The sequence below is a fragment of the Onthophagus taurus genome, chromosome 5 (genome assembly GCF_036711975.1).
Source record: "Onthophagus taurus isolate NC chromosome 5, IU_Otau_3.0, whole genome shotgun sequence".
NCBI classification, from domain to species: Eukaryota; Metazoa; Arthropoda; class Insecta; order Coleoptera; family Scarabaeidae; genus Onthophagus; species Onthophagus taurus.
In genome coordinates, this window is record NC_091970.1 from 1,524,074 (window position 1) to 1,545,621 (window position 21,548).

General features: G+C 30.5%; 2 protein-coding genes across 4 annotated transcripts; one reads left to right on the plus strand and one right to left on the minus strand.

Annotated features, from left to right (window-relative positions):
- Positions 1-52: 52 nt before the first annotated feature.
- Positions 53-20,202, minus strand: LOC111418008 (ankyrin repeat domain-containing protein 12-like). 3 transcript variants are annotated; one of them, XR_011640334.1, is made up of 7 exons: positions 19,552-20,202; positions 19,161-19,491; positions 19,003-19,107; positions 11,188-14,904; positions 4,395-4,602; positions 323-1,003; positions 53-242 (listed from the first exon to the last, which is right to left on the minus strand). XR_011640334.1 is itself a non-coding variant. In XM_023050445.2 (6 exons), exons 1-6 carry the CDS (start codon positions 19,847-19,849, stop codon positions 707-709), a joined length of 4,956 nt encoding a protein of 1,651 aa, XP_022906213.2. In that variant the 5' UTR covers positions 19,850-20,202; the 3' UTR covers positions 53-706. The 3 variants fall into 3 exon arrangements, 1 of the variants encoding a protein (XP_022906213.2); XR_011640333.1 differs by having other exon boundaries at positions 53-248; XM_023050445.2 differs by having other exon boundaries at positions 53-1,003.
- LOC111418009 (mitochondrial intermediate peptidase) lies at positions 1,730-4,375 on the plus strand. Its single transcript, XM_071195820.1, has one exon. The coding sequence runs from the start codon at positions 2,272-2,274 to the stop codon at positions 4,327-4,329; it is 2,058 nt and encodes a 685-aa protein (XP_071051921.1). The 5' UTR covers positions 1,730-2,271; the 3' UTR covers positions 4,330-4,375.
- Positions 20,203-21,548: the final 1,346 nt, after the last annotated feature.

The window sequence follows — 21,548 nt, forward strand, 5'->3', positions numbered from 1 at the left end:
TAAAGGAATTGTATAATTAGCAACACGATTATTACTAATTAAACAAAATTAATCGTTTTTGCAACAATTTTATTTATTTATATAAATTAGCATTTGTACAGATTTTTATTTTATCAACATATTTTACAGTTCCCTGTAATAACAATTTGAATCCATTTTGTTTCAAACACTTTTCTCTTCCTTACACCAAACGCAAATGGTTCTAGGCTCACCTGGAGGACTTTCGATATCCTATTAATTAACTAAAACTAATAAAAAAAATCGAGAAATATCACCACCTTAATTAATTTTGAAATTATTATAATAAAGTTATAAAACTCACCATTAATCAGGATTAATTAGAAAAATAATTCGTTTTATCCCTCATCCTATTGGTTCCTAAAAATTAGGTTAAGATTTTTTTTATATCTAATTTTCAATTAAAATCCAACATCTATAAACAGAAAATTAATTATTATAATATAAAAAGTCGTTATTTCCAGAAAAGTGTTTCCAATTTTATTACATAAATCAAAAACATATAAAGAAAAAAATCATAAACTCTATGATAATTGATTAAATTATTTATATGTAACATATAATGTGTATCATATGATTAAATTATTATGTAACTTATGTACACTTATAAAGGAAAAACCACTCAAATTCTACACATCTAATTCTCCATAATCTCGCAGAATTCTCCCATTTTCTAGTTTCCATTGATTTACGATCGTTGGGGCGGAGGTCCGGTGGGTAAAAGACCGGCCATCGCCAAAGTAGGGGGCGGAGGCACGCTGATATCGGGCAAACTCGTCCTGTATTGCTGTTGTTGTGGGTAATTTACCGGCATAAACGGAACGGGGGCCCCATAACTCGGATGGATATTGTTTATTGTATGCGTTTTTATACGCGCCGGGAATATGTGAGGGGGCGGAGATCCTGGTGGTGGTGACGGAGGTGGTAAATTATACAATTCAGTGTCATCCTCGCATGGTTCAGACGATTTTTTTGGTACTTTAACCTAAAAAAAAATTTTTTAAATAAATCGTTGGTGACAAACTAAAGATAAAGAAGTTTCCTAGATTTTAATAACTAAAGAAATCTGCTTTATCAGTATTGATTTATAAACGTCAAAATCTAAAATGTTTAAACTTCTTTTACAACAACATTCAATACTCGCCCGGCTCAAAATACTTTTTAACATCCCCGAATTGAGTACAAGCAATGGATTTTACGAAGTACAAGATCAATGCGCCCCGATTTTTAATTAAATAAATCATTAATGACAAACTAAAGAAAAAGAAGATCCCTATATTTTAATAAGTAACGAAATCTGCTTTACCGATATTGATTTATAAACGAATAAACGTCAAATCAAATTGTTTCGGGATCACCTCCCATCTTCAGTCCACAACTTTATTACTCTTAATCACAATCATATCTATAACAAACCATGAAAAACTCAAACTATGCAAACTATACATAAAACACAAAAAAATAACCGGTGTCGAATGTTAAAAGATTTACCTCAAATCCTGAAATAACAATGTATGAAATTTCAAGGTTAGTTTTCGTTACTCTCCAAAACTGGAAATCGTCTTTACTTTCTTCAACTCCTAATCGTCATTTATTATTGTCGTTTATTAAAAAAAAGTTTTTAATAAATAAATCGTTGGTGACAAACTTACGAAAAAGAAGATCCCTATATTTTAATAACTAAAGAAAACTGCTTTACCGATACCGATTAATAAACGTCAAATAAGTCAAAACTTAACCTCAAAATAAAATTTAAAAAAAGTTATTTGACAATGACAAGGTAAGAAATGTTTAAACTTTTTTTAATCAATCCGGATTTGACAAACATTAAAAAATGAAAGAACTCCTTTCTTTGATACGAAGAATGGTCTCCGCTTACAACAACATTCAACACTCGCCCAGCTCAAACCATGAAAGGTGCAAAGACAGGGATCTTTTTAACATCCCCGAATTAAGTACAAGCAATGGATTTTACGAACTACAAGATCAATGCAAACGGAAAGTTGCTGAATTGAAATCTATTTTAACTTAACAAAAAATTTTAATAAATAAATCCATGAAAAACTAACGAAAAAGAAGTTCCCTACATTTTAATAACTAAAGAAATCTGCTTTACCGATACCGATTAATAAACGTCAAATAAGTCACAACCTAACCTCAAAATAAAATTAAAAAAAAGTTGTTATTTGACAATGACAAGGTAGAAATGTTTAAACTTTTTTTAATCAATCCGGATTTGACAAACATTAAAAAATGAAAGAACTCCTTTCTTTGATACGAAGAACCCACGTTCCATATAATAGAAGGTTCTTAAAAACATGGTCTCCGCTTACAACAACATTCAACACTCGCCCAGTTCAAAACACGAAAGGTGCAAAAACAGGGGGTCTTTTTAACATCCCCGAATTAAGTACAAGCAACGGATTTTACGAACTACAAGATCAATGCGCTCGGCGAACCGACGAGTTAATGTGCGAAGCAGTTGGGAGCTCCCGAAATCGGAAAATCGTCGAAATTTTCGATGAATTATCAAACACGTTATGTAAAGTGGCCGATTTGGCTGAATTTATTCGATTGGCACATCCAGATGGGGCTTATTCTATAGCGGCGGAATCCGCTTGTTGCGCGGTAAGTGGCGTTGTTGAAAAATTAAACACAAATCGTAATTTATACAACGCTTTACGCGGGGTTTCTTTAAACGGAGATATCATCAAAACCGATCCAATCGACCAACACGTCGCCGATTTATTCTTATTCGATTTCGAACAATCAGGAATCCACCTCGACGATAACTCACGACACAAAGCGGTTAAATTAAACGATATTATCCTCCAATTGGGGCAACAATTCGTCGCTGGAACCGGACAACCGCGATACATCAAAAAAAATCTTACCCCAAAGTTTATTCGAAGCGTTTTTACAAACGAAGGGGATTACGTAATCGTTTCTGGGTTACATGGAGATTCCGCAAATCCCGTTATAAGAGAATTCGCGTATCGAATTTTTTTACAACCCGAAATGCATCAAGAAACGATTCTTAAAGAACTTTTTATGTCGCGATTTGAATTGGCCGATATTTGCGGATTCGAAACGTACGCTAATAAAGCGTTAAACGGCGGGATGATCGATTCGCCCCAATTGGTGATGGAATTTTTAAACAACCTCTCGGAAAATATCCGCGAAAAAGCCGGAAAAGATTTCGAGTACATCTCAAAATTAAAAAAATCCGAATATCCCAACTCAGGCCCATTAGCACCATGGGATATCCCATATTACACCCAAAAAGTCAAAAAAGAACACTTTAAATTAAACACAATCGAATATTCCCCGTATTTTTCATTGGGGGCTTGCATGGATGGATTAAATCATTTATTTACTTCGCTTTACGGAATCACATTGGAGGAGGTTAAAATAAATCCTGGCGAAACTTGGATTGAAGACGTTTATAAATTGGGGGTGATTCACGAAGATGAAGGCCTTTTAGGCTACATTTATTGCGATTTTTACGAGCGATCAGGAAAACCAAATCAAGATTGCCACTTCACGATTCGCGGTGGAAAAACTTTATCAGACGGAACTTATCAATTACCCATCGTTGTGTTAATGTTAAATTTGCCCACCCCGAAATGGGGAAATCCGTGTTTGTTAACTCCAGGGATGGTTGATAATTTATTTCACGAAATGGGACACGCGATGCATTCGATGTTGGGGCGTACCAAGTATCAACACACTACAGGGACAAGATGTAGCACCGATTTAGCTGAAGTCCCATCGGTTTTAATGGAATATTTCGCCGCCGATCCAAGAGTCATCAAAACATTCGCTAAACACTATCAAACGAAGCAACCGATTCCAGAACCCATGCTGGAGAAACTTTGCGAATCAAAGCATATTTTTAACGCCTCCGAAATGCAATTGCAAATTTTTTATTCCGCCCTAGATCAAAGGTATCACGACAAACCTTTTAATTCCTCAACGACCCAAATACTCGAAGAGGTTCAAAATGAATATTACGGGCTACCTTACGTAAAAAACACCGCGTGGCAATTACGATTTAGTCACTTAGTAGGATATGGTGCTAAATATTACTCTTATTTAGTTTCGAGAGCGTTGGCATCATGGATTTGGCAGAGTTATTTCAAAAATGACCCGTTTAGCCGCGAACAAGGCGAGCGATATCGAAGGGAGTGTTTAGCTCATGGTGGTGGAAAACCACCATGGAATCTTGTCGCTGATTTTTTAAAATTGGAACCTACACCCGCTTTATTAGCCAAATCTCTTATAAATGATATTGAAGTTAAGCAATTGTAGAAAGAAGTTTTTTTTTGAACATAAAATAAATTATTATCTTGTAAAATTTTGTATTTTTGACTTACCTTGATTTTTTTCTTCTTGGAAGCTTTTGATTTCTTCTTTTTGATCTTTTTAACGCGTTTCTCGGTCGGTACAACTGCCTGTAAAGGCGGTGGTGATGAAAGTTCTTCACCACCCGATGTTGATGTTCCTTCACCAGGAACTATTCCATCAGCGAATATTACCATTTTCTTTCGATCAACAAAATGTTCGATGTTAATAGATGATTTACTGTAAAATAAATAAATTTTAAAAAATAATTCGCAATATAGGCAACCAAAATGACATTGGTTGACAGTTTTAAATTAAGTGCAAAAACAATTTTCTTCATAATTATAAACATTCAAAGACGTTCAACATTGATGTTGTACATTCAATAAGAAGCGATCGCAACCTGATTCAATAATAAATGATTTAGTGTAAAATAAATTAATTAAAAAAAATAATTCGTAATATAGGCAACCAAAACGACATTGCTTGACAATTTTAAATGTAAGTACAAAAACAGTTTTCATCATAATTATAAACATTCAAAGACGTTCAACATTAATGTTGTACATCCAATAAGAAGCGATCGCAACCTGATTCAATAATCTGTAAAATAAATTAATTTAAAAAAAATAATTCGTAATATAGGCAACCAAAATGACATTGGTTGACAATTTTAAATGTAAGTACAAAAACAGTTTTCTTCATAATTATAAACATTCAAAGACGTTCAACATTAATGTTGTACATTCAATAAGAAGCGATCGCAACCTAATTCAATAATAAATGATTTACTGTAAAATAAGTTAATTTAAAAAAATAATTCGTAATATAGGCAACCAAAATGACATTGGTTGACAGTTTTAAATGTAAGTACAAAAACAGTTTTCTTCATAATTATAAACATTCAAAGACGTTCAACATTAATGTTGTACATTCAATAAGAAGTGATCGCAACCTAATTCAATAATAAATGATTTAATGTAAAATAAATTAATTAAAAAAAAATAATTCGTAATATAAGCAACCAAAACGATATTGGTTGACAATTTTAAATGTAAGTACAAAAACAGTTTTCATCATAATTATAAACATTCAATAAGAAGCGATCGCAACCTGATTCAATAATAAATGATTTAGTGTAAAATAAATTAATTAAAAAAAAATAATTCGTAATATAGGCAACCAAAATGACATTAGTTTGACAGTTCTAAATGTCAATATAAAAACAGTTTTCTTAACAATTATTCATTATTATAAACATTTAAAGGCGTTCAACATTAATGTTGTACATTCAACAAGAAGCGATTAATCAATCTGATTAAATTTGAAATAGCGAAAACACAAAAAGTAAGCATTTCAAAGTTCAGAACAGCAACCTGAACTTGGTCTTGAATACACGCTAAGAAAATAAGATGGAATGAATACATTGGGCTGCAAAGAGCAGTAAACTCGCGCTTAGAACCAGCATACAACATTAGAAATAGAATAGAAAATGATTCTATCTAGCCCAACCTTTCCATTGTTAATTAAACAGTTATATTATATATTATTATTTTTTGTTACAGAAGATCAGAAAAGGTTTGGAGAAAACTATATATATATATATACAGCTGCAAGAAGACAAGCTGTTTCTGACACAGAATTAAATACTGCCAAAGACGAGATACTGCTAGTAGAAGGCTAGGTACTAGAAGACCAGATACTGCTTGTAGAAGACTAGATACTGATTGCTGACGACCAAATTTTGCTTGCAAAAGACCAGATATAGCTAGCAAAAGAGTAAGTGACGAAGACTAAGACCAGGTTCCTAATTCATACAAAAAATGACAAAATATATTTTTTGAAGATGTTAATGAAAGAGCAGATACTTGCAGAAGACTACATACTGCCTCCGGAAAAGTATCTGTTGCTTGCAAAAGACTGGAAACTGTAAAAAGAACATTAGGTATTATTGTCAGAAGAGACAATCATTGATTGTCAGAAATATGGCTATAATAGAAATCTAAATCTTTTTATAGAAGACTTTTGGCAGAAAACTAGAAGTTGGTAATGATTGACTAGAAACCATTTTTACCCAAAATTTTATAAATTGATCTATATTTAAAGTTCTAGTTTATATAAAAAATCACAACTAACTAAATGATTGAACGTCCTAGACACTGCGCAACATGGTGCCCACCATCAGCGTACCACCATAGAACTTGAAGCTGTTAATAATAAGTGCCATACTATGCAGAGGGAAATAAAAAACGTCTCATACTAGTAAACAGCGCCGCCCAACAAGAATTTTGAAACATTTTTCAAACAAAAAATATTTCTAATTTGATTTTAAACAAATTTTATTTGGAAAACTTTTTGATACGACCTTTAATTATTAAGATAACCTCAAAAAATATCAATTCTATATGAGTATACAGCGCCATCTAGTGGAAATATTAAAAATAATGATAATATAATATATAATATTATAATACAGGGTGCCCATTATGTATGGAATATAGTATATATCTTTGTAGGTATCAACTTTATAGAAAAACATTTTATACAAAACTTGTTTAATATTTTATTTGCCATAATAAGACTGCAGTCAATTGTTTTTAATTCAGAAAACAAATGAGTAAAGAATAATACTTAAATTTTTTTAAATAGCAATGTATTCTTTCTTTAGGCTCATTTGATAGAGATTATTTTTCTCTTTACGATGGCGTAAAATTTTTGTATCCTTACATCAGAAAATTTTTGAGAAAAATTGTTTATTAATAAAAATTAATCAATAACATTAATCTAGATATCCGAGATCGTCAAGTACCTCGAATTATTACTGTAAATTAAATTTACATACAAAATAAAACAAATAAACGAAAAATTAGTGTACATCTCCAATAATTCGAGGTACTTGACGACTCGGATATCTAGATTAATGTTATTAGTTAAATTTTCTTAATAAACAATTATTACATTTGTTTCAAAAATTTTACGTCATCGTAAAGAGAAAAAAAATCTCATTAAATTATGTATGTTCCATACATAATGGGCACCCTGTCTATTATATTATCATAATAATAATATATATAATAATATATACAGGGTGGTTCAGTTTTTATTCGGGAAACTTTACTAGGATGTAGTACTTGCCAAAATAACACAAGTATTTTATATAAACATAGGGTCGCAACTCTTTTGTTTTAGAGCTATGAGCGATCAAAGTTGAGCCAAAAATTTACATTTTGTTTTGTATTTCGGCTGTACGTAAACCGTTGAATTTGAAACTTTGTACGTATTCACTACTGGTTAAGACCTTATTTTCAAGCATACTTTAAACTTCATTAGCGCCCTCTAAAGGGATGAAATTCACCACTCTCTTGATTTTTTTATAAGAACTTTTTAACGCTATGGAATATTAACATAAAAAAATATGGATTGTATAGCTTATTCTTTAGTGGTACTTTTTTGTCTCTTTAGTATTTTCCTTATAGTTAATAGTTTCCGTGTAAAAAAATAAAATATCGTGCCATGTACCGCTATATGCCGCCATGTTTAGCTAAAATTATTCTAAAAGTTAGCTCTGAGAACATGTAAGTTTTATTTACAGTGAATCCTCATAATTATTTCTGGTTATTAATAATTTTTGACGGTTATTAAGCAAGAGCATCAATTTTTTAATATTGTTTAAAACAACGTAATTTGTTCAGACAGGCATTAATCTTATTTATGGTTTTTCTTATGAAAATCACAATTAATTGGTGTTATTTAGTTAGTACTAGATCCTAGTAAGTGCACAACTTCCATAGCTACCTATAAAGAAAAAAAATTTTTTAATAATAGCAGCGCTTTACAGTCCAATGTAGCATATTTTCTTTTTTTACGCTAAAACTATTATCTTTAAGGAAAAAACTAAAGAGACAAAAAAGTACCAATAATGAATAAGCTTTACAACCCATATTTTTTTATGTTAATATTCCATGGCGTTAAGAAGTTGTTATAAAAAAATCAAACACGTTGTGAATTTCATCCCCTTAGAGGGCGCTAGGGAAGTTTAAGGTATGGTTGAAAATAAGATATGAACCAGTAATACATACATACAAAATTTCATATTCTGTGGTTTACTCATACCCGAAATAAAAGATAAAATGTAAATTTTTGGCTCAACTTTGACAGCTGTGTTTTTTGGCAAGTAGTACGTCCTAGTAAAGTTTCCCGATTAAAAACTGAACCACCTTGTATATATTATATAATATATATATATTATTATATATATTATCATATAATATATTTATTATTATTATATTTTAATATTATATATTTATCTTATGATATTGCCAAAGAAAACTTCAAGGTATAATTAATGTTTGTAAACAAAACTAACCTTACCTAACATTCCTTCACGCTATAATTGACATTACAAAAGAAAACTTCACGCTATAATTGCCATTACTAATTGCCAAAGAAAACTTCATGGTATAATTAATGTTTGTAAACAAAACTAACCTTACCTCACATTCCTTCACGCTATAATTGACATTACAAAAGAAAACTTCACGCTATAATTGCCATTACTAATTGCCAAAGAAAACTTCATGGTATAATTAATGTTTGTAAACAAAACTAACCTTACCTAACATTCCTTCACGCTATAATTGACATTACAAAAGAAAACTTCACGTTATAATTGCCATTACTAATTGCCAAAGAATACTTCATGGTATAATTAATGTTTGTAAACAAAACAAACGATGAATGTTAGGTAAGGTTACCTAACATTCAGCGTCTGAAGATACAGGGCTAAACCCGAAACTTAAAAATATACAACTTAGCGCTGAATAACAATTAAAACTAGAACTAACACTTGCACTAGAACTATACTCTGTTTTTAAAACCAGGAGGAGTAAACGCAAAAGTCAGATTTACACTGGGAAAAATCACCAGAAAATATCACTAGATATTTTGGCGGTAAATTTAAATTAATAATTATTATTTATTTATTTACTTATTATTGTATTTATTTTCGTTTGTTATCGTCAACACTATACATACAAATTAACATTGAAGTTATGAGTGTATTTATTTCAAAATATAATAAAAAAGGGTTTAAGAACACAAAATATACAATAATGACACGAAACTGTCGAATTGTCAATAATCTAACCTTCAAATTCAAAATTGCCTGTGTGTGAACCATCCTCGCATTCAACCAATCTGGTGACAAATTTAAAATACTCCTCCTGGTTTAAAAACAGAGTATAGCAAAGAGTATCATCTAGCAGGAATTTTGAAAAATGTTTCAAACAAAATTTGTTTAGAATTAAATCATAAATAAATTTTTTGTATACGACCTTTAATTTTATTATTAAGATAACCTCGAAGATGTCACTTTTATAATAAACACCTGTATATTATTTTTTGTAATTCGCTACGGTAATGGAAGCTATAACAGTACTCAAACGGGTGCTGTAATGAGACTCCTCACAGCATCCGATGCTGTAATGAGATTTTAGTAACATTTTATGGAACCAGTTCAAGTTGGTGACATTGGGTCATTAATTTTTCTAGTTGTCAATGTGACAATTTTTGTCTATGGATGTTTAAACACGTTCTTAGCATCGAATACAAAGTCCACAATGATGAGGACATTGACTCTGAGCAATTTCTCTTATTTTGGGAGGTGTACAGGGTGGTTCAAATTCGATGTCCGAATAGGCTAACTCGGAAACTATAAGAGTTAGAAAAAAAGTAGCTTACATGTCATGATCTCGTTTTTCGAGAAACTGCTAATGCCGAAAACCTCATAACGCTATCGCCTTTTGTTTTTCCGCTAGAGGCTAAAATTGAAAATATCGTAAAACCAGAAAGCGCAATTATCTTGGTTATTATTATAGCTGGAGTATTATAACTAAGACATTATATGGACACTTTTTTACAGAGAATTTGATGACGTAGTCAAAAAAATTTTTTCGGTTTTAGATTTTGAGATATTAACACAATGTTCGTTTTTTTAAATGGAAACAACCACTGATTATTCGCTTATTAAATTCGTTATTTTTTTCCGATTACAAAAATATAGGGTTTGACAGGTCTATTTCTTATTGTTTTAGAATAAAACCAAAAATAAACTTTTATTTTAGTGTCGTCGAAGAAATTAAATTTACAGTTTCCTGTAAATTACGGTTCTATAATTTAACATATTTCTTATATTTGAAACAAATATATTTGTTAAACTGTTTAATTTATATATGTTTTACACAAAAGTTTGAATAGATTGCATTATTTCACATTTTTATATTAATATTTAATATTATTATTAAATGACTTAATAAATTATTGATAGATGGCGCTCATATATATTTTTTTAATTCAACCTAAACATAGCAACATTTGTTTGTATTCAAAAATTTTCTAAAAATCCTGTTTTTTAAGATGGATTACGAAAAGTTTAACATGTTAGAATGTTACATATTAGAAAATAAAGTAAATTTTATATAAATTTTTAGTAGAATAATTTTTAGTTATAGTACCGTAATTTACAGGAAACTGTAAATTTAATTTCGTCGATGACAGTAGATGGAAATTTTATAATAAATATTTATAAATATTTGTGTTTTGACAGTTTCTAATTGTCAATTCAAAGTTTCTATTTTCAAGTGTTACCAACTGCTACATACCTATTTCCCTACATTGCCAAAATTTATTTTTGTAAAAAAAAAGTATAAAAACGCGAATTACAATTTCGTTTTTCAACTTGAATTCGTGCATTTCGTGTCTTACGAAACTTGTTTTTTAATATACTAATATTATACAGTAATTAAAATAAGTTTAATAAAAACTCACCTTATTTTATTAATTAAAATACTTTTCCCAGCCGGTCTCAACATCGGACTCGACCCAATCCCTTTCGACCAAAACCCTCCAACAATTTCATCCCCATTCGCCCCAACAAACTCCTCATTTTCCTCATTACTATCACCCCCCATCGCCAACGCCTCCGTTTCCAATTTAAGCGCATGCTTAATCATCGTCTCCGTCTTCATTTTCAATTTCATCTGCTTCCTTTTTTCCTTCTCCGATTTCCTCACCTCCTTATCTTTCCGTTTCTTTTCCCTTTCTTCGTGACGTTTCTGTTTTTCCGCCCTTCGTTCCGCCAATTTCTTCTTCAACGTATCTTCGGGCGAGATTTTCTCCAATTCAATCGATTGGTGTTGTGGAGTTTCAATTACCATTTCAATTAAATTATTATTAGTAGCGTTGTGGATGTAATTGGGGGTTTGGATCGGGTTATTTAAATTTAGATTTGGATTTGGATTTGAATTTGGAGGAAGAGACGGTGTTGGAACAACTTGAAGTACATTTCCGATTTGGAGAATTTGTGTGGTTTGGGTTGAAGGTTTATTTTGAGCGATATCTAAATCGTCTCTTGGAACTACTTCGAGAACGTTTCCGATTTGGCGAACTTGATTTTGGCCGTATTGGTGGTTGTTGTAATCGTAGTTGTAATAATTATAATGTGGTTGTTCCGGGGGTTTCATTTGCTCCTTTTCTATGCCTAAGACTTGGTTAATTCGGTCGTCTAAAGGGATTCTTTTCGGGGAAGTTAATCCGTGCTCGATTCTTTTATGGTAATTATAAATGGGGGAATCAACGATTTCATTTCGATTTTGTTGCAATAATTGTTCGTCGCTTATCGTTGAATCGGCTAAACTTCGTTTGAACCCATCAACTGGTGAGTTAGTAATCGGGGATTTTCGGTAATCTTCGCCAGCGGCGATTCTTTGTAACGTAATTTGTATCGGTTCTTTTCGATTTATCGGAGATCTGCTATAACTTCTTTTATAACGTTTAAATCGTTGCGAATTCGGCGAATACGATCTTTTTCGTTCGTATCGATCGTGTCTTGGTGAATGATTTTTTCTTCGCGGACTCACCGAGCGTTTTCGATTAATTCTAGGGGAATAACTCCGTTTCCGGTATCTCGGCGAATTCGATCTCCTCCTTCGTTTCGGAGATAAAGGCGATAATCTTCGACTTTTCCTCTCACTTCTTCGTATCGTGGGGGAAATCGATTTTCTTAAACTTCTTAACCCCGGCGATAAATCACGTCTACAATTATTTCTTTCACCAAATTCATCCTCCCCATCATTATCTTTCTTAATTTTCAACAAATCAGTAAAATCTTGACTATTTTCATCTGGGATGGCATCATAAACGATCGCATTTTGCTTCTTTGAAATTGTAAAAGAATAATTTGATGTTAATTCTAAATTTTTAATACTCTCATTTTCGAAACTATCATTCGTTTGTGATAAAGAAGTCGTTGAATCGGCTTTAGATGATAAATTAATGTTCGATAAATCATGCGAAGTGGAAATTTCGTCTTTTTCGATTTTGATGGAAAGGAAATTTTTGAAATTTGATGGTGGGGGGACGATTTCGGGTGGTGGGACGATCGCGGGGGGTTGTAATTTGGATAAGATGGGGGAAATTATTAAATTTGATGAATAAAACGATGAAATTGATGAAACGGAGGATGAATTTGGATTTAGATTAGTTTCGGTTATTTCCTCTTTAATTTTAACCCTTAAATGTTCGTTGGGGATTTTCTCCAAATCGTCTAAATTTTCAATCACGGGTTTGATTAATTTGAAATTTTTCTTTCGACGCTTTTTTTTTCTATCTCTTGAGTCATCACTAGAAGAACTTGAACTAGAACTTGATGAGCTACTTGATGAAGAAGAAGAGCTACTATAAGAGGATGAATCCGAGCTACTTGAGCTATTTCTGTAACGTTTTTTCCACTTCTTTCCTTCTTTTTTTTGTTTACGTTTTCTTTTTTCTTTTAATTTTCGTTTTAATTTCGACGATTTTTTTGGTTTTATCTCGTTTTCTATCACTTTAGTGAAAGCTTCTGTTTTTACAGAAATATCAGTGGTCACAGCTTTCAAAAATTCTTCATATTCATTCTCTAAAACATTCGTTTTATCATTTATTTTTAATTCATCTTCATTTAAATCATCTTTTTTATCTTCCTTACAAGATAATTTTCGTTTCTTTCTATTCTTTTCTTTATTACTTTCTAATTTAATCTCCTCACATTTCAATTTCTCATTAATTTTATCTTTATCAACATTTTTCTCATCTTTAAACTCAACATAATTCATCTCCATCTCCGTATTTTTCACCTCTCTCAATTTCTCAGCGATTAATCTCTTCTCCATCTCCAATAATTTCCTCTCATGGCTCAAAACTTCCATTTCATGTCGTAATCGTTCCGATTCTCGATCTCTCCAAAGCTCATCATTACCCTCAACTTTCCTAGAGACGTGTTTAATATTTAGAGGCATCTCCAAAGACCGTTCCCCACCCTTTTTAATCTTTCCAGGGCGATCAATCGTTCGTTCTGGGGAATATTCTTGTTGTCGTCGTGGTCTTTTGCTTCTCTCGATCGGTTCATCATCGCTGTCCCATGACATGTCTAATTTTTTGGGGGAAAATGAGATTATATTTGTGACGTCTTCGTCGCTTTCCCAATAAGAATGATATTCGTCGGTGTCTGGGGTTCCCGTATCGGATTTTGGGGGTGATTTTTTAACTTTTTGTGATTTAATCTTTTTTTCTTCATCTTTTTTTGATTTTTTATATCCTCCATCATCGTGTTCGGGGAAAATATCAACATCGTCGTAATGCAAAGCGACATTTGAAACGTTTTTAACTTTTTTTGAGGTTACATTTGATTTAATTTCTTTATCTTTAGTTTCTTTTTGGTCGTCTTTGTTTGGTTCTTGATAAACAGTTTTATCTTTATCTTTTTTATTTTCGTGATTTGGGTTTTCTTTGCTTTTTGAACGAGATTTCTCTTTGCTTTTTGATCGAGATTTGTGTTTACTCTTTGACTTGGGTTTTTCTTTAACAATTTCTTTTTCTTTTGAATAAGAAGATGATCTTAACCTATCTTTTTTGGGTATTTTATCGAGATCTTTTTCAATACTTTCTTTAACTTTAGTTTTTTCTTCTTTTTCTTTATTTATTTTTCCTTCCTCATTTTCTTTTTCCTTTTTCTTTCTCAATTTCTTCTCTTGTTTACGTTTTAACTTTTTTTCACTCTTTTTTATTTTTTTACTCACTTTTTTATCCTTTTTCTTCTTCTTAATCTTCTTCTTTTTAACCTCCTCCTCCTTCTTATCATCTTTTACTTTCTTATTTTTCATCTTTTTCTTTTCATCCACCTCAATATTCGAAACATTAGGTACCTCTTCTTCTTCAGCATCAACATAACCCTGAATTACACTTAACCCCAACGAGGATGGCTCCAAAAGCTCACATTCTTTTTGAAACGGTTCCAAAATAGTTTTTGGAAACCATTTTCGCGAAGTTTGTTTTGGGGCGTTTTTTAAACTTTTCGGTACACTTTCTTCCGCGTGATTTCTTATTTTATCAATAACATCTTTATGTATTTCCGGAACGTAATTGTAAATTTCACGAGATGATAAAAAATAAGGTGCACACTTCGTTGGATTCACTGAATAAGAAATAGGTGGAAATTTTCTTGTGTATCTAAAAAAAAACAGAAAAATTTATTAATTTTGTTACCTGAATAAAGAAAATAAAATAAAACGAAAGGCAAAGAGACAATTCGAGATTCAAAACCTAACCAAAATGTTTTAGGTTATAATTATTTCGATTGACAGATTTGTTTCAAATCGAAGCGCCATCTTGTAACAATAATTACGACAGGCATTGATACCAACATGAGAGACAAAAATTAATGTTTTACTTAAATTAATACAAAATAATCTTAAATTAAAGTATACTCAACAATATCTTTCAAAATCCAGTGATTTTAGTTAACAAAGAGTCTTTTGAGTCTTCTCATTAGCTATGAATTGTCCAAAAGTTCAATAGATGAATTTCTCTTCATATTTTATGTATTTTATGTCCCTTGAAGAAGCATTGAAGACTACTATTAATATAAACACTGTACATCAAAAAATTTCATTTTATTTATACCAAATTACAAGCTTCAAAAATCACCTATTTGGTTTGACGTTTATAGGAAGTGAGGTTAACGAAAAAATTGTTTTCTCCAAAACGGTTAGGAACCAAGAAATGAAACTTTTTGAGATTAAAAAGGAACGTTTGAGGCTGGTTTACACCAAATTACAAGCTTCCAGGGTCATTGTTTCGATTCACACAAACTTTTAAAAATCACCTATTTGATTTGACGTTTATAAGAACAGAGGTTAATGAAAAAATTGCTTTCTCCAAAACGATAAGGAACTAAGAAATGAAACTTTTTGAGATTATAAAGTAAAGTTTAAGGTTGGTTTATACCAAATTACAAGCTTCCAGGGTCATTGTTTCGTTTCACACAAATTTTTAAAAATCACCTATTTGATTTGACGTTTATAGGAAGTGAGGTTAATGAAAAAATTGTTTTCTCAAAAACGGTTAGGAACCAAGAAATGAAACTTTTTGAGGTTATAAAGAAACGTTTGAGGTTAGTTTATACCAAATTACAAGCTTCCAGGGTCATTGTTTCGTTTCACACAAACTTTTAAAAACCACCTATTTGATTTGACGTTTGTAGAAAATGAGGTTAAAGAAAAAATTGTTTTCTGCTAAACGATTAGGAACCAAGAAATGAAACTTTTTGAGGTTATAAAGAAACGTTTGAGGTTGGTTTATACCAAATTACAAGCTTCCAGGGTCATTGTTTCGTTTCACACAAACTTTTAAAAATCACCTATTTGATTTGACGTTTATAAGAAGTGAGGTTAATGAAAAAATTGTTTTCTCAAAAACGGTTAGGAACCAAGAAATGAAACTTTTTGAGGTTATAAAGGAACGTTTGAGGTTGGTTTATACCAAATTACAAGCTTCCAGGGTCATTGTCTCGTTTCACACAAACTTTTAAAAATCGCCTATTTGGTTTGACGTTTATAGGAAGTGAGGTTAATGAAAAAATTGTTTTCTCCAAAACGGTTAGGAACCAAGAAATGAAACTTTTTGAGGTTATAAAGAAACGTTTGAGGTTGGTTTATACCAAATTACAAGCTTCCAGGGTCATTGTTTCGTTTCACACAAATTTTTAAAAATCACCTATTTGATTTGACGTTTATAGGAAGTGAGGTTAATGAAAAAATTGTTTTCTCCAAAACGGTTAGAAACCAAGAAATGAAACTTTTTGAGCTTATAAAGGAACGTTTGAGGTTGGTTTATACCAAATTACAAGCTTCCAGGGTCATTGTTTCGTTTCACACAAACTTTTAAAATCACCTATTTGATTTGACGTTTATAAAAAGTGAGGTTAATGAAAAAATTATTTTCTCCAAAACGGTTAGGAACCAAGAAATGAAACTTTTTGAGGTTATAAAGAAACGTTTGAGGTTGGTTTATACCAAATTACAAGCTTCCAGAGTCATTGTTTCGTTTCACACAAATTTTTAAAAATCACCTATTTGATTTGACGTTTATAAGAAGTGAGGTTAATGAAAAAATTGTTTTCTGCTAAACGATTAGGAACCAAGAAATGAAACTTTTTGAGGTTAAAAAGGAACGTTTGAGGTTGGTTTATACCAAATTACAAGCTTCCAGGGTCATTGTTTCGATTCACAAAAATTTTTAAAAATCACCTATTTGATTTGACGTTTATAGTAAGTGAGGTTAATGAAAAAATTATTTTTTCCAAAACGGTTAGGAACCAAGAAATGAAACTTTTTGAGATTAAAAAGGAACGTTTGAGGCTGGTTTATACCAAATTACAAGCTTTCAGGGTCATTGTTTCGATTCACACAAACTTTTAAAAATCGCCTATTTGGTTTGACGTTTATAGGAAGTGAGGTTAATGAAAAAATTGTTTTCTCCAAAACGGTTAGGAACCAAGAAATGAAACTTTTTGAGATTAAAAAGGAACGTTTGAGGCTGGTTTATACCAAATTACAAGCTTCCAGGGTCATTGTTTCGATTCACACAAATTTTTAAAAATCACCTATTTGATTTGACGTTTATAAGAAGTGAGGTTAATGAAAAAATTGTTTTCTGCTAAACGATTAGGAACCAAGAAATGAAACTTTTTGAGATTAAAAAGGAACGTTTGAGGCTGGTTTATACCAAATTACAAGCTTCCAGGGTCATTGTTTCGATTCACACAAACTTTTAAAAATCGCCTATTTGGTTTGACGTTTATAGGAAGTGAGGTTAATGAAAAAATTGTTTTATCCAAAACGGTTAGAAACCAAGAAATGAAACTTTTTGAGCTTATAAAGGAACGTTTGAGGTTGGTTTATACCAAATTACAAGCTTCCAGGGTCATTGTTTCGATTTACACAAATTTTTAAAAATCACCTATTTGATTTGACGTTTATAGGAAGTGAGGTTAATGAAAAAATTGTTTTCTCAAAATCGGTTAGAAACCAAGAAATGAAACTTTTTGAGCTTATAAAGGACCATTTGAGGTTGGTTTATACCAAATTACAAGCTTCCAGAGTCATTGTTTCGTTTCACAGAAACTTTTAAAAATCACCTATTTGATTTGACGTTTATAGGAAGTGAGGTTAATGAAAAAATTGTTTTCTCCAAAACGATTAGGAACTAAGAAATGAAACTTATTGGGGTTATAGCTTGGGTCAAGCTTATCACATTCCTGTATATCCACAAGAAGATCATTTTGTTGAGAAAAGAAAACTCTCAAGAAAACGAATTCTAATTGTAAGTGAAATCAATAATCCTGAAAAACAGTATCTTAGTGTTGCGTCAATAATCCCATTTTCGTATCGAGAATAGATTTCTTAAGTCAAGAATAATGTATCTAAGTTATTAGAAAAAGTAACAACAATCTTGTATAAATCTTCATTTCAGTATCATAAATAATTGACGTAAGAATGAATTTTTTGATACAAAAAATTGATATTTTGAGAGTTGTTTCTAAGACATACATTCAAGAATACATTTTTTTTGAGAGTCAAGAATAATTAATTTTTAAGAGAGACAGCTGCAATGGAAGAAAGGTCTCCTGGCATCGTTTGAGCAGAGTATTTGCACAATTTTCAACAAATAATTATTTCTTGAACGTCAAATTTTAGTTCTCTAAAAAATTTAAATTAAAAATTTGTATAGATTCAAATTTTAATTCATTAAAATGTTATATTAAAGGATAAAAAGCATACATACCTAACATATATGCTATAATAACACAAATAAACTAAACACTAATAAATTAATCACTAAACAACTGTCATTTTAAGAACTGTCATTTCATATTTGCAGGTTAGAATTTTTTGAAACATCATTTTTATAATAAATTAATTAATTAAATAATCACCATATACGGGGGATAGATTGTAATAACATTAATAACACAAATAAACTAAATACTAATAAATTAATCACTAAACAACTGTCATTTTAAGAACTGTCATTTCAAGAACTGTCATTTGACATTTGCAGGTTAGAATTTTTGAAAAATTATTTTTTAATATAAATTAATTAATTAAATAATTACCTCATATATAGATTGTAATAACACAAATAAACTAAATACTAATAAATTAATCACTAAACAACTGTCATTTTAAGAACTGTCATTTGACATTTGCAGGTTAGAATTTGTTGAAAAATCATTTTTTAATATAAATTAATTAATTAAATAATTACCTTATATACGGGGGTGAGATTGTTTTTTCTGATCCTTGAATACTTTTTATAATCAAAGGGTTAAGTTCAATCGGAGACGAATTATAAAGAAGTTGTATTCGAAAACTAAAATTTTTTTTGAATTAATTTATTAATTAAATAATTTTTTTGTAACTTACTCGGTTGTAATTCCTTTTTTTCGACTCGATCCCAATCCGTTTTTGATTCTTATACAATCTTCAATGGATAAATTCCGTTCGGAAACTTCGTGCCAATTTTTTGGATACTTTTTGTGGTCGTATTTTTTCTTTTCTTCCAAACTCGACTGTCTCTTCTCTTTGTACTCTTTTAAGTGGGTGGAAAACGATCGATGGTGAAGCCCAACGTTGGATTTTCTTCTATCACTAAAACTAGTATCTTCTTTTTTTGATTCGGAGTTTTCAAACATGTTTTGTTCATCTTTTTTAATCTGTTCGAGTTCCTCAATCAATGATTTTTGTTTTACAATTCCTAAAGAATCAATTTTTATCAACTAAGTACTTATTAACAAAAAGAAATTAATTAACTCACGTTTTTTTGGTTTTTTAATTTTAACTTCTTCAATTTCTTTCGTTTTTTTATGCGGAGACAACGTTGGTTTGGGTGATAAAAAAGCTTGTAGCCGCTGTTTCGCTTTTAATTTCCCCAAAAGCGTCTGTTTTGGCGAATTTATGTTCAATAAGTTATCAGTGACGCTTGGTTTTTCATCAAGGGACAGTAAACCGCCCGGGTCGTCCGTTTTTTCGTCAATTTCACTTGGCAGTGGCTCGTTTTTGTCATTTTCCTCGACGCTTTCAGTCCCTTGGCTTGATTCTTCTTCAGCCAACATCTTGACGAGGCGAATTTTTATCGGGACATTTGTATAACGACGTTATCGGTCAATTTACAAACATTCGATCTAATTAAAACGTGCTGTACACGTGCACTTTTCACTTAAACCCCCGAATAACACACGTATTTGTAAATAAACTCTGGTTGCTCACCAAATATCCTGAACGGTCCTATACATTTTATCAAGATCAAACGTATCGGTGTAAACTTAAAATAGATTTAAACTATATATCTAATTGCACTAGTTAAAAAATTATTAATCAAGGTTTTTTTTTAATAAATTTGACAAAATATATATACATTTAACATCTTCCCTAAATCAATATCTGGTTACTTTTTATGAATGTCCCTTTATGTTGGTGACAATGATTTAATACAAATGTCATTAAGGCATATAATTACGAGAAATTTGAAATATTCTTCAAAAATTAAGTGATAAATGCAATTAAAATTACTAATAATTAAAATTATTTATAAATAAACAAATTAAATTAAATTAATTGAGTTGGGTCGGAACTTCGATACAAACAGTGCTGCCTCTGGTGACAAACGAGATAACTAATGAATCATATGTAAATATTGGAAATTAATTTTTTTATGGCATATACCACAAATTATGATATATTATCCTAAAGAATATTTAAAAATGAAGAACATAAACTATAACAAACAACCACAGAAAAACATTACATAAAATAATTAATTTATTTTTGACATTTTGAGGTTAAAAAAAAACAACCTAAAAATTAAATTGAAATGATTTTTAGAATCTTTCGAAATAACGTTAGTAAACAATACTAACTTTAATAAGAGGAATTAAATGGTGATTTATATCTAAAGTTACAGGTAGAATAAGTTTAAACCACAGATTTTATCATTGAAATTCGAATGTAGAATATTTCTTTTTTGTTACAAAATACTGAGAGATTCACTTAGAAGAGTAAAAAGAAAAGTGGATGTCTTCATTATCTATACAGTTCAACAAGTGCGTTTTATTCAAAGTTGACTACAACAAATGTATTTGGTTGGACAGGTCACAAGATTGTATTTTTGTGTAAATAACCTAATTATTGTTATCAGAAGATTAAACACTGCTGGTAGAAGACTAAAAACTGCTTGGAAAGAGTTTCAGAATGCTAAGTATTGTTGGAAAGACTACTAAGTGCTTGAAGATTATAATACTACTGGCTGAAGACTATTTACTGAAACTATTCTTCTGTTAAGTGATACAAGATCGTATTTTTGTGTAGATAACTGCTGTTATACAAGATTTTTAATCATGTTTTTGCAAAACATAATTGTTTATAAAAGTAGAAATCTAATATCTATATTTACAAATGTCAAATCAAATAAATTCCTACTAGCGCCATCTATTGAATAGATTTCATATTAAAAATAAATATTTTTATCAAAATGATTTATATTTAAATGAAATTTAAACAATTTATTTAAAATTAAATTTAAACATAAATAAGGTGATTATTTAATTGATTTAAAGTTTGTATATAATATAAAAACATTTATTTATTAAAATTCACCAAGTTAAGTACTTAATCGATAATAGATGGCGCTTTCATTTCAAAATAAATTTAACATTTATGAATATATTGTTTTTTTAATTTAGATTGTTGATGTTATAATTAGTTGTTTTAATAATATATTAAATACATATAAAATGAAAAATTTAATAATTATTA

Coding starts and splice junctions, on each gene's coding strand:
- LOC111418009 (XM_071195820.1), top strand. CDS start 2,272: ATGAAAGAACTCCTTTCTTTGATACGAAGAACCCACGTTCCATATAAT.
- LOC111418008 (XM_023050445.2), bottom strand. CDS start 19,849: ATGTTGGCTGAAGAAGAATCAAGCCAAGGGACTGAAAGCGTCGAGGAA. Junction 19,108..19,160: donor AAAAAAGGAATTACAACCGA/GTAAGTTACAAA, acceptor AAAAAATTTTAG/TTTTCGAATACAACTTCTTT. Junction 14,905..19,002: donor ATCTCACCCCCGTATATAAG/GTAATTATTTAA, acceptor GTTTTTTTTTAG/ATACACAAGAAAATTTCCAC.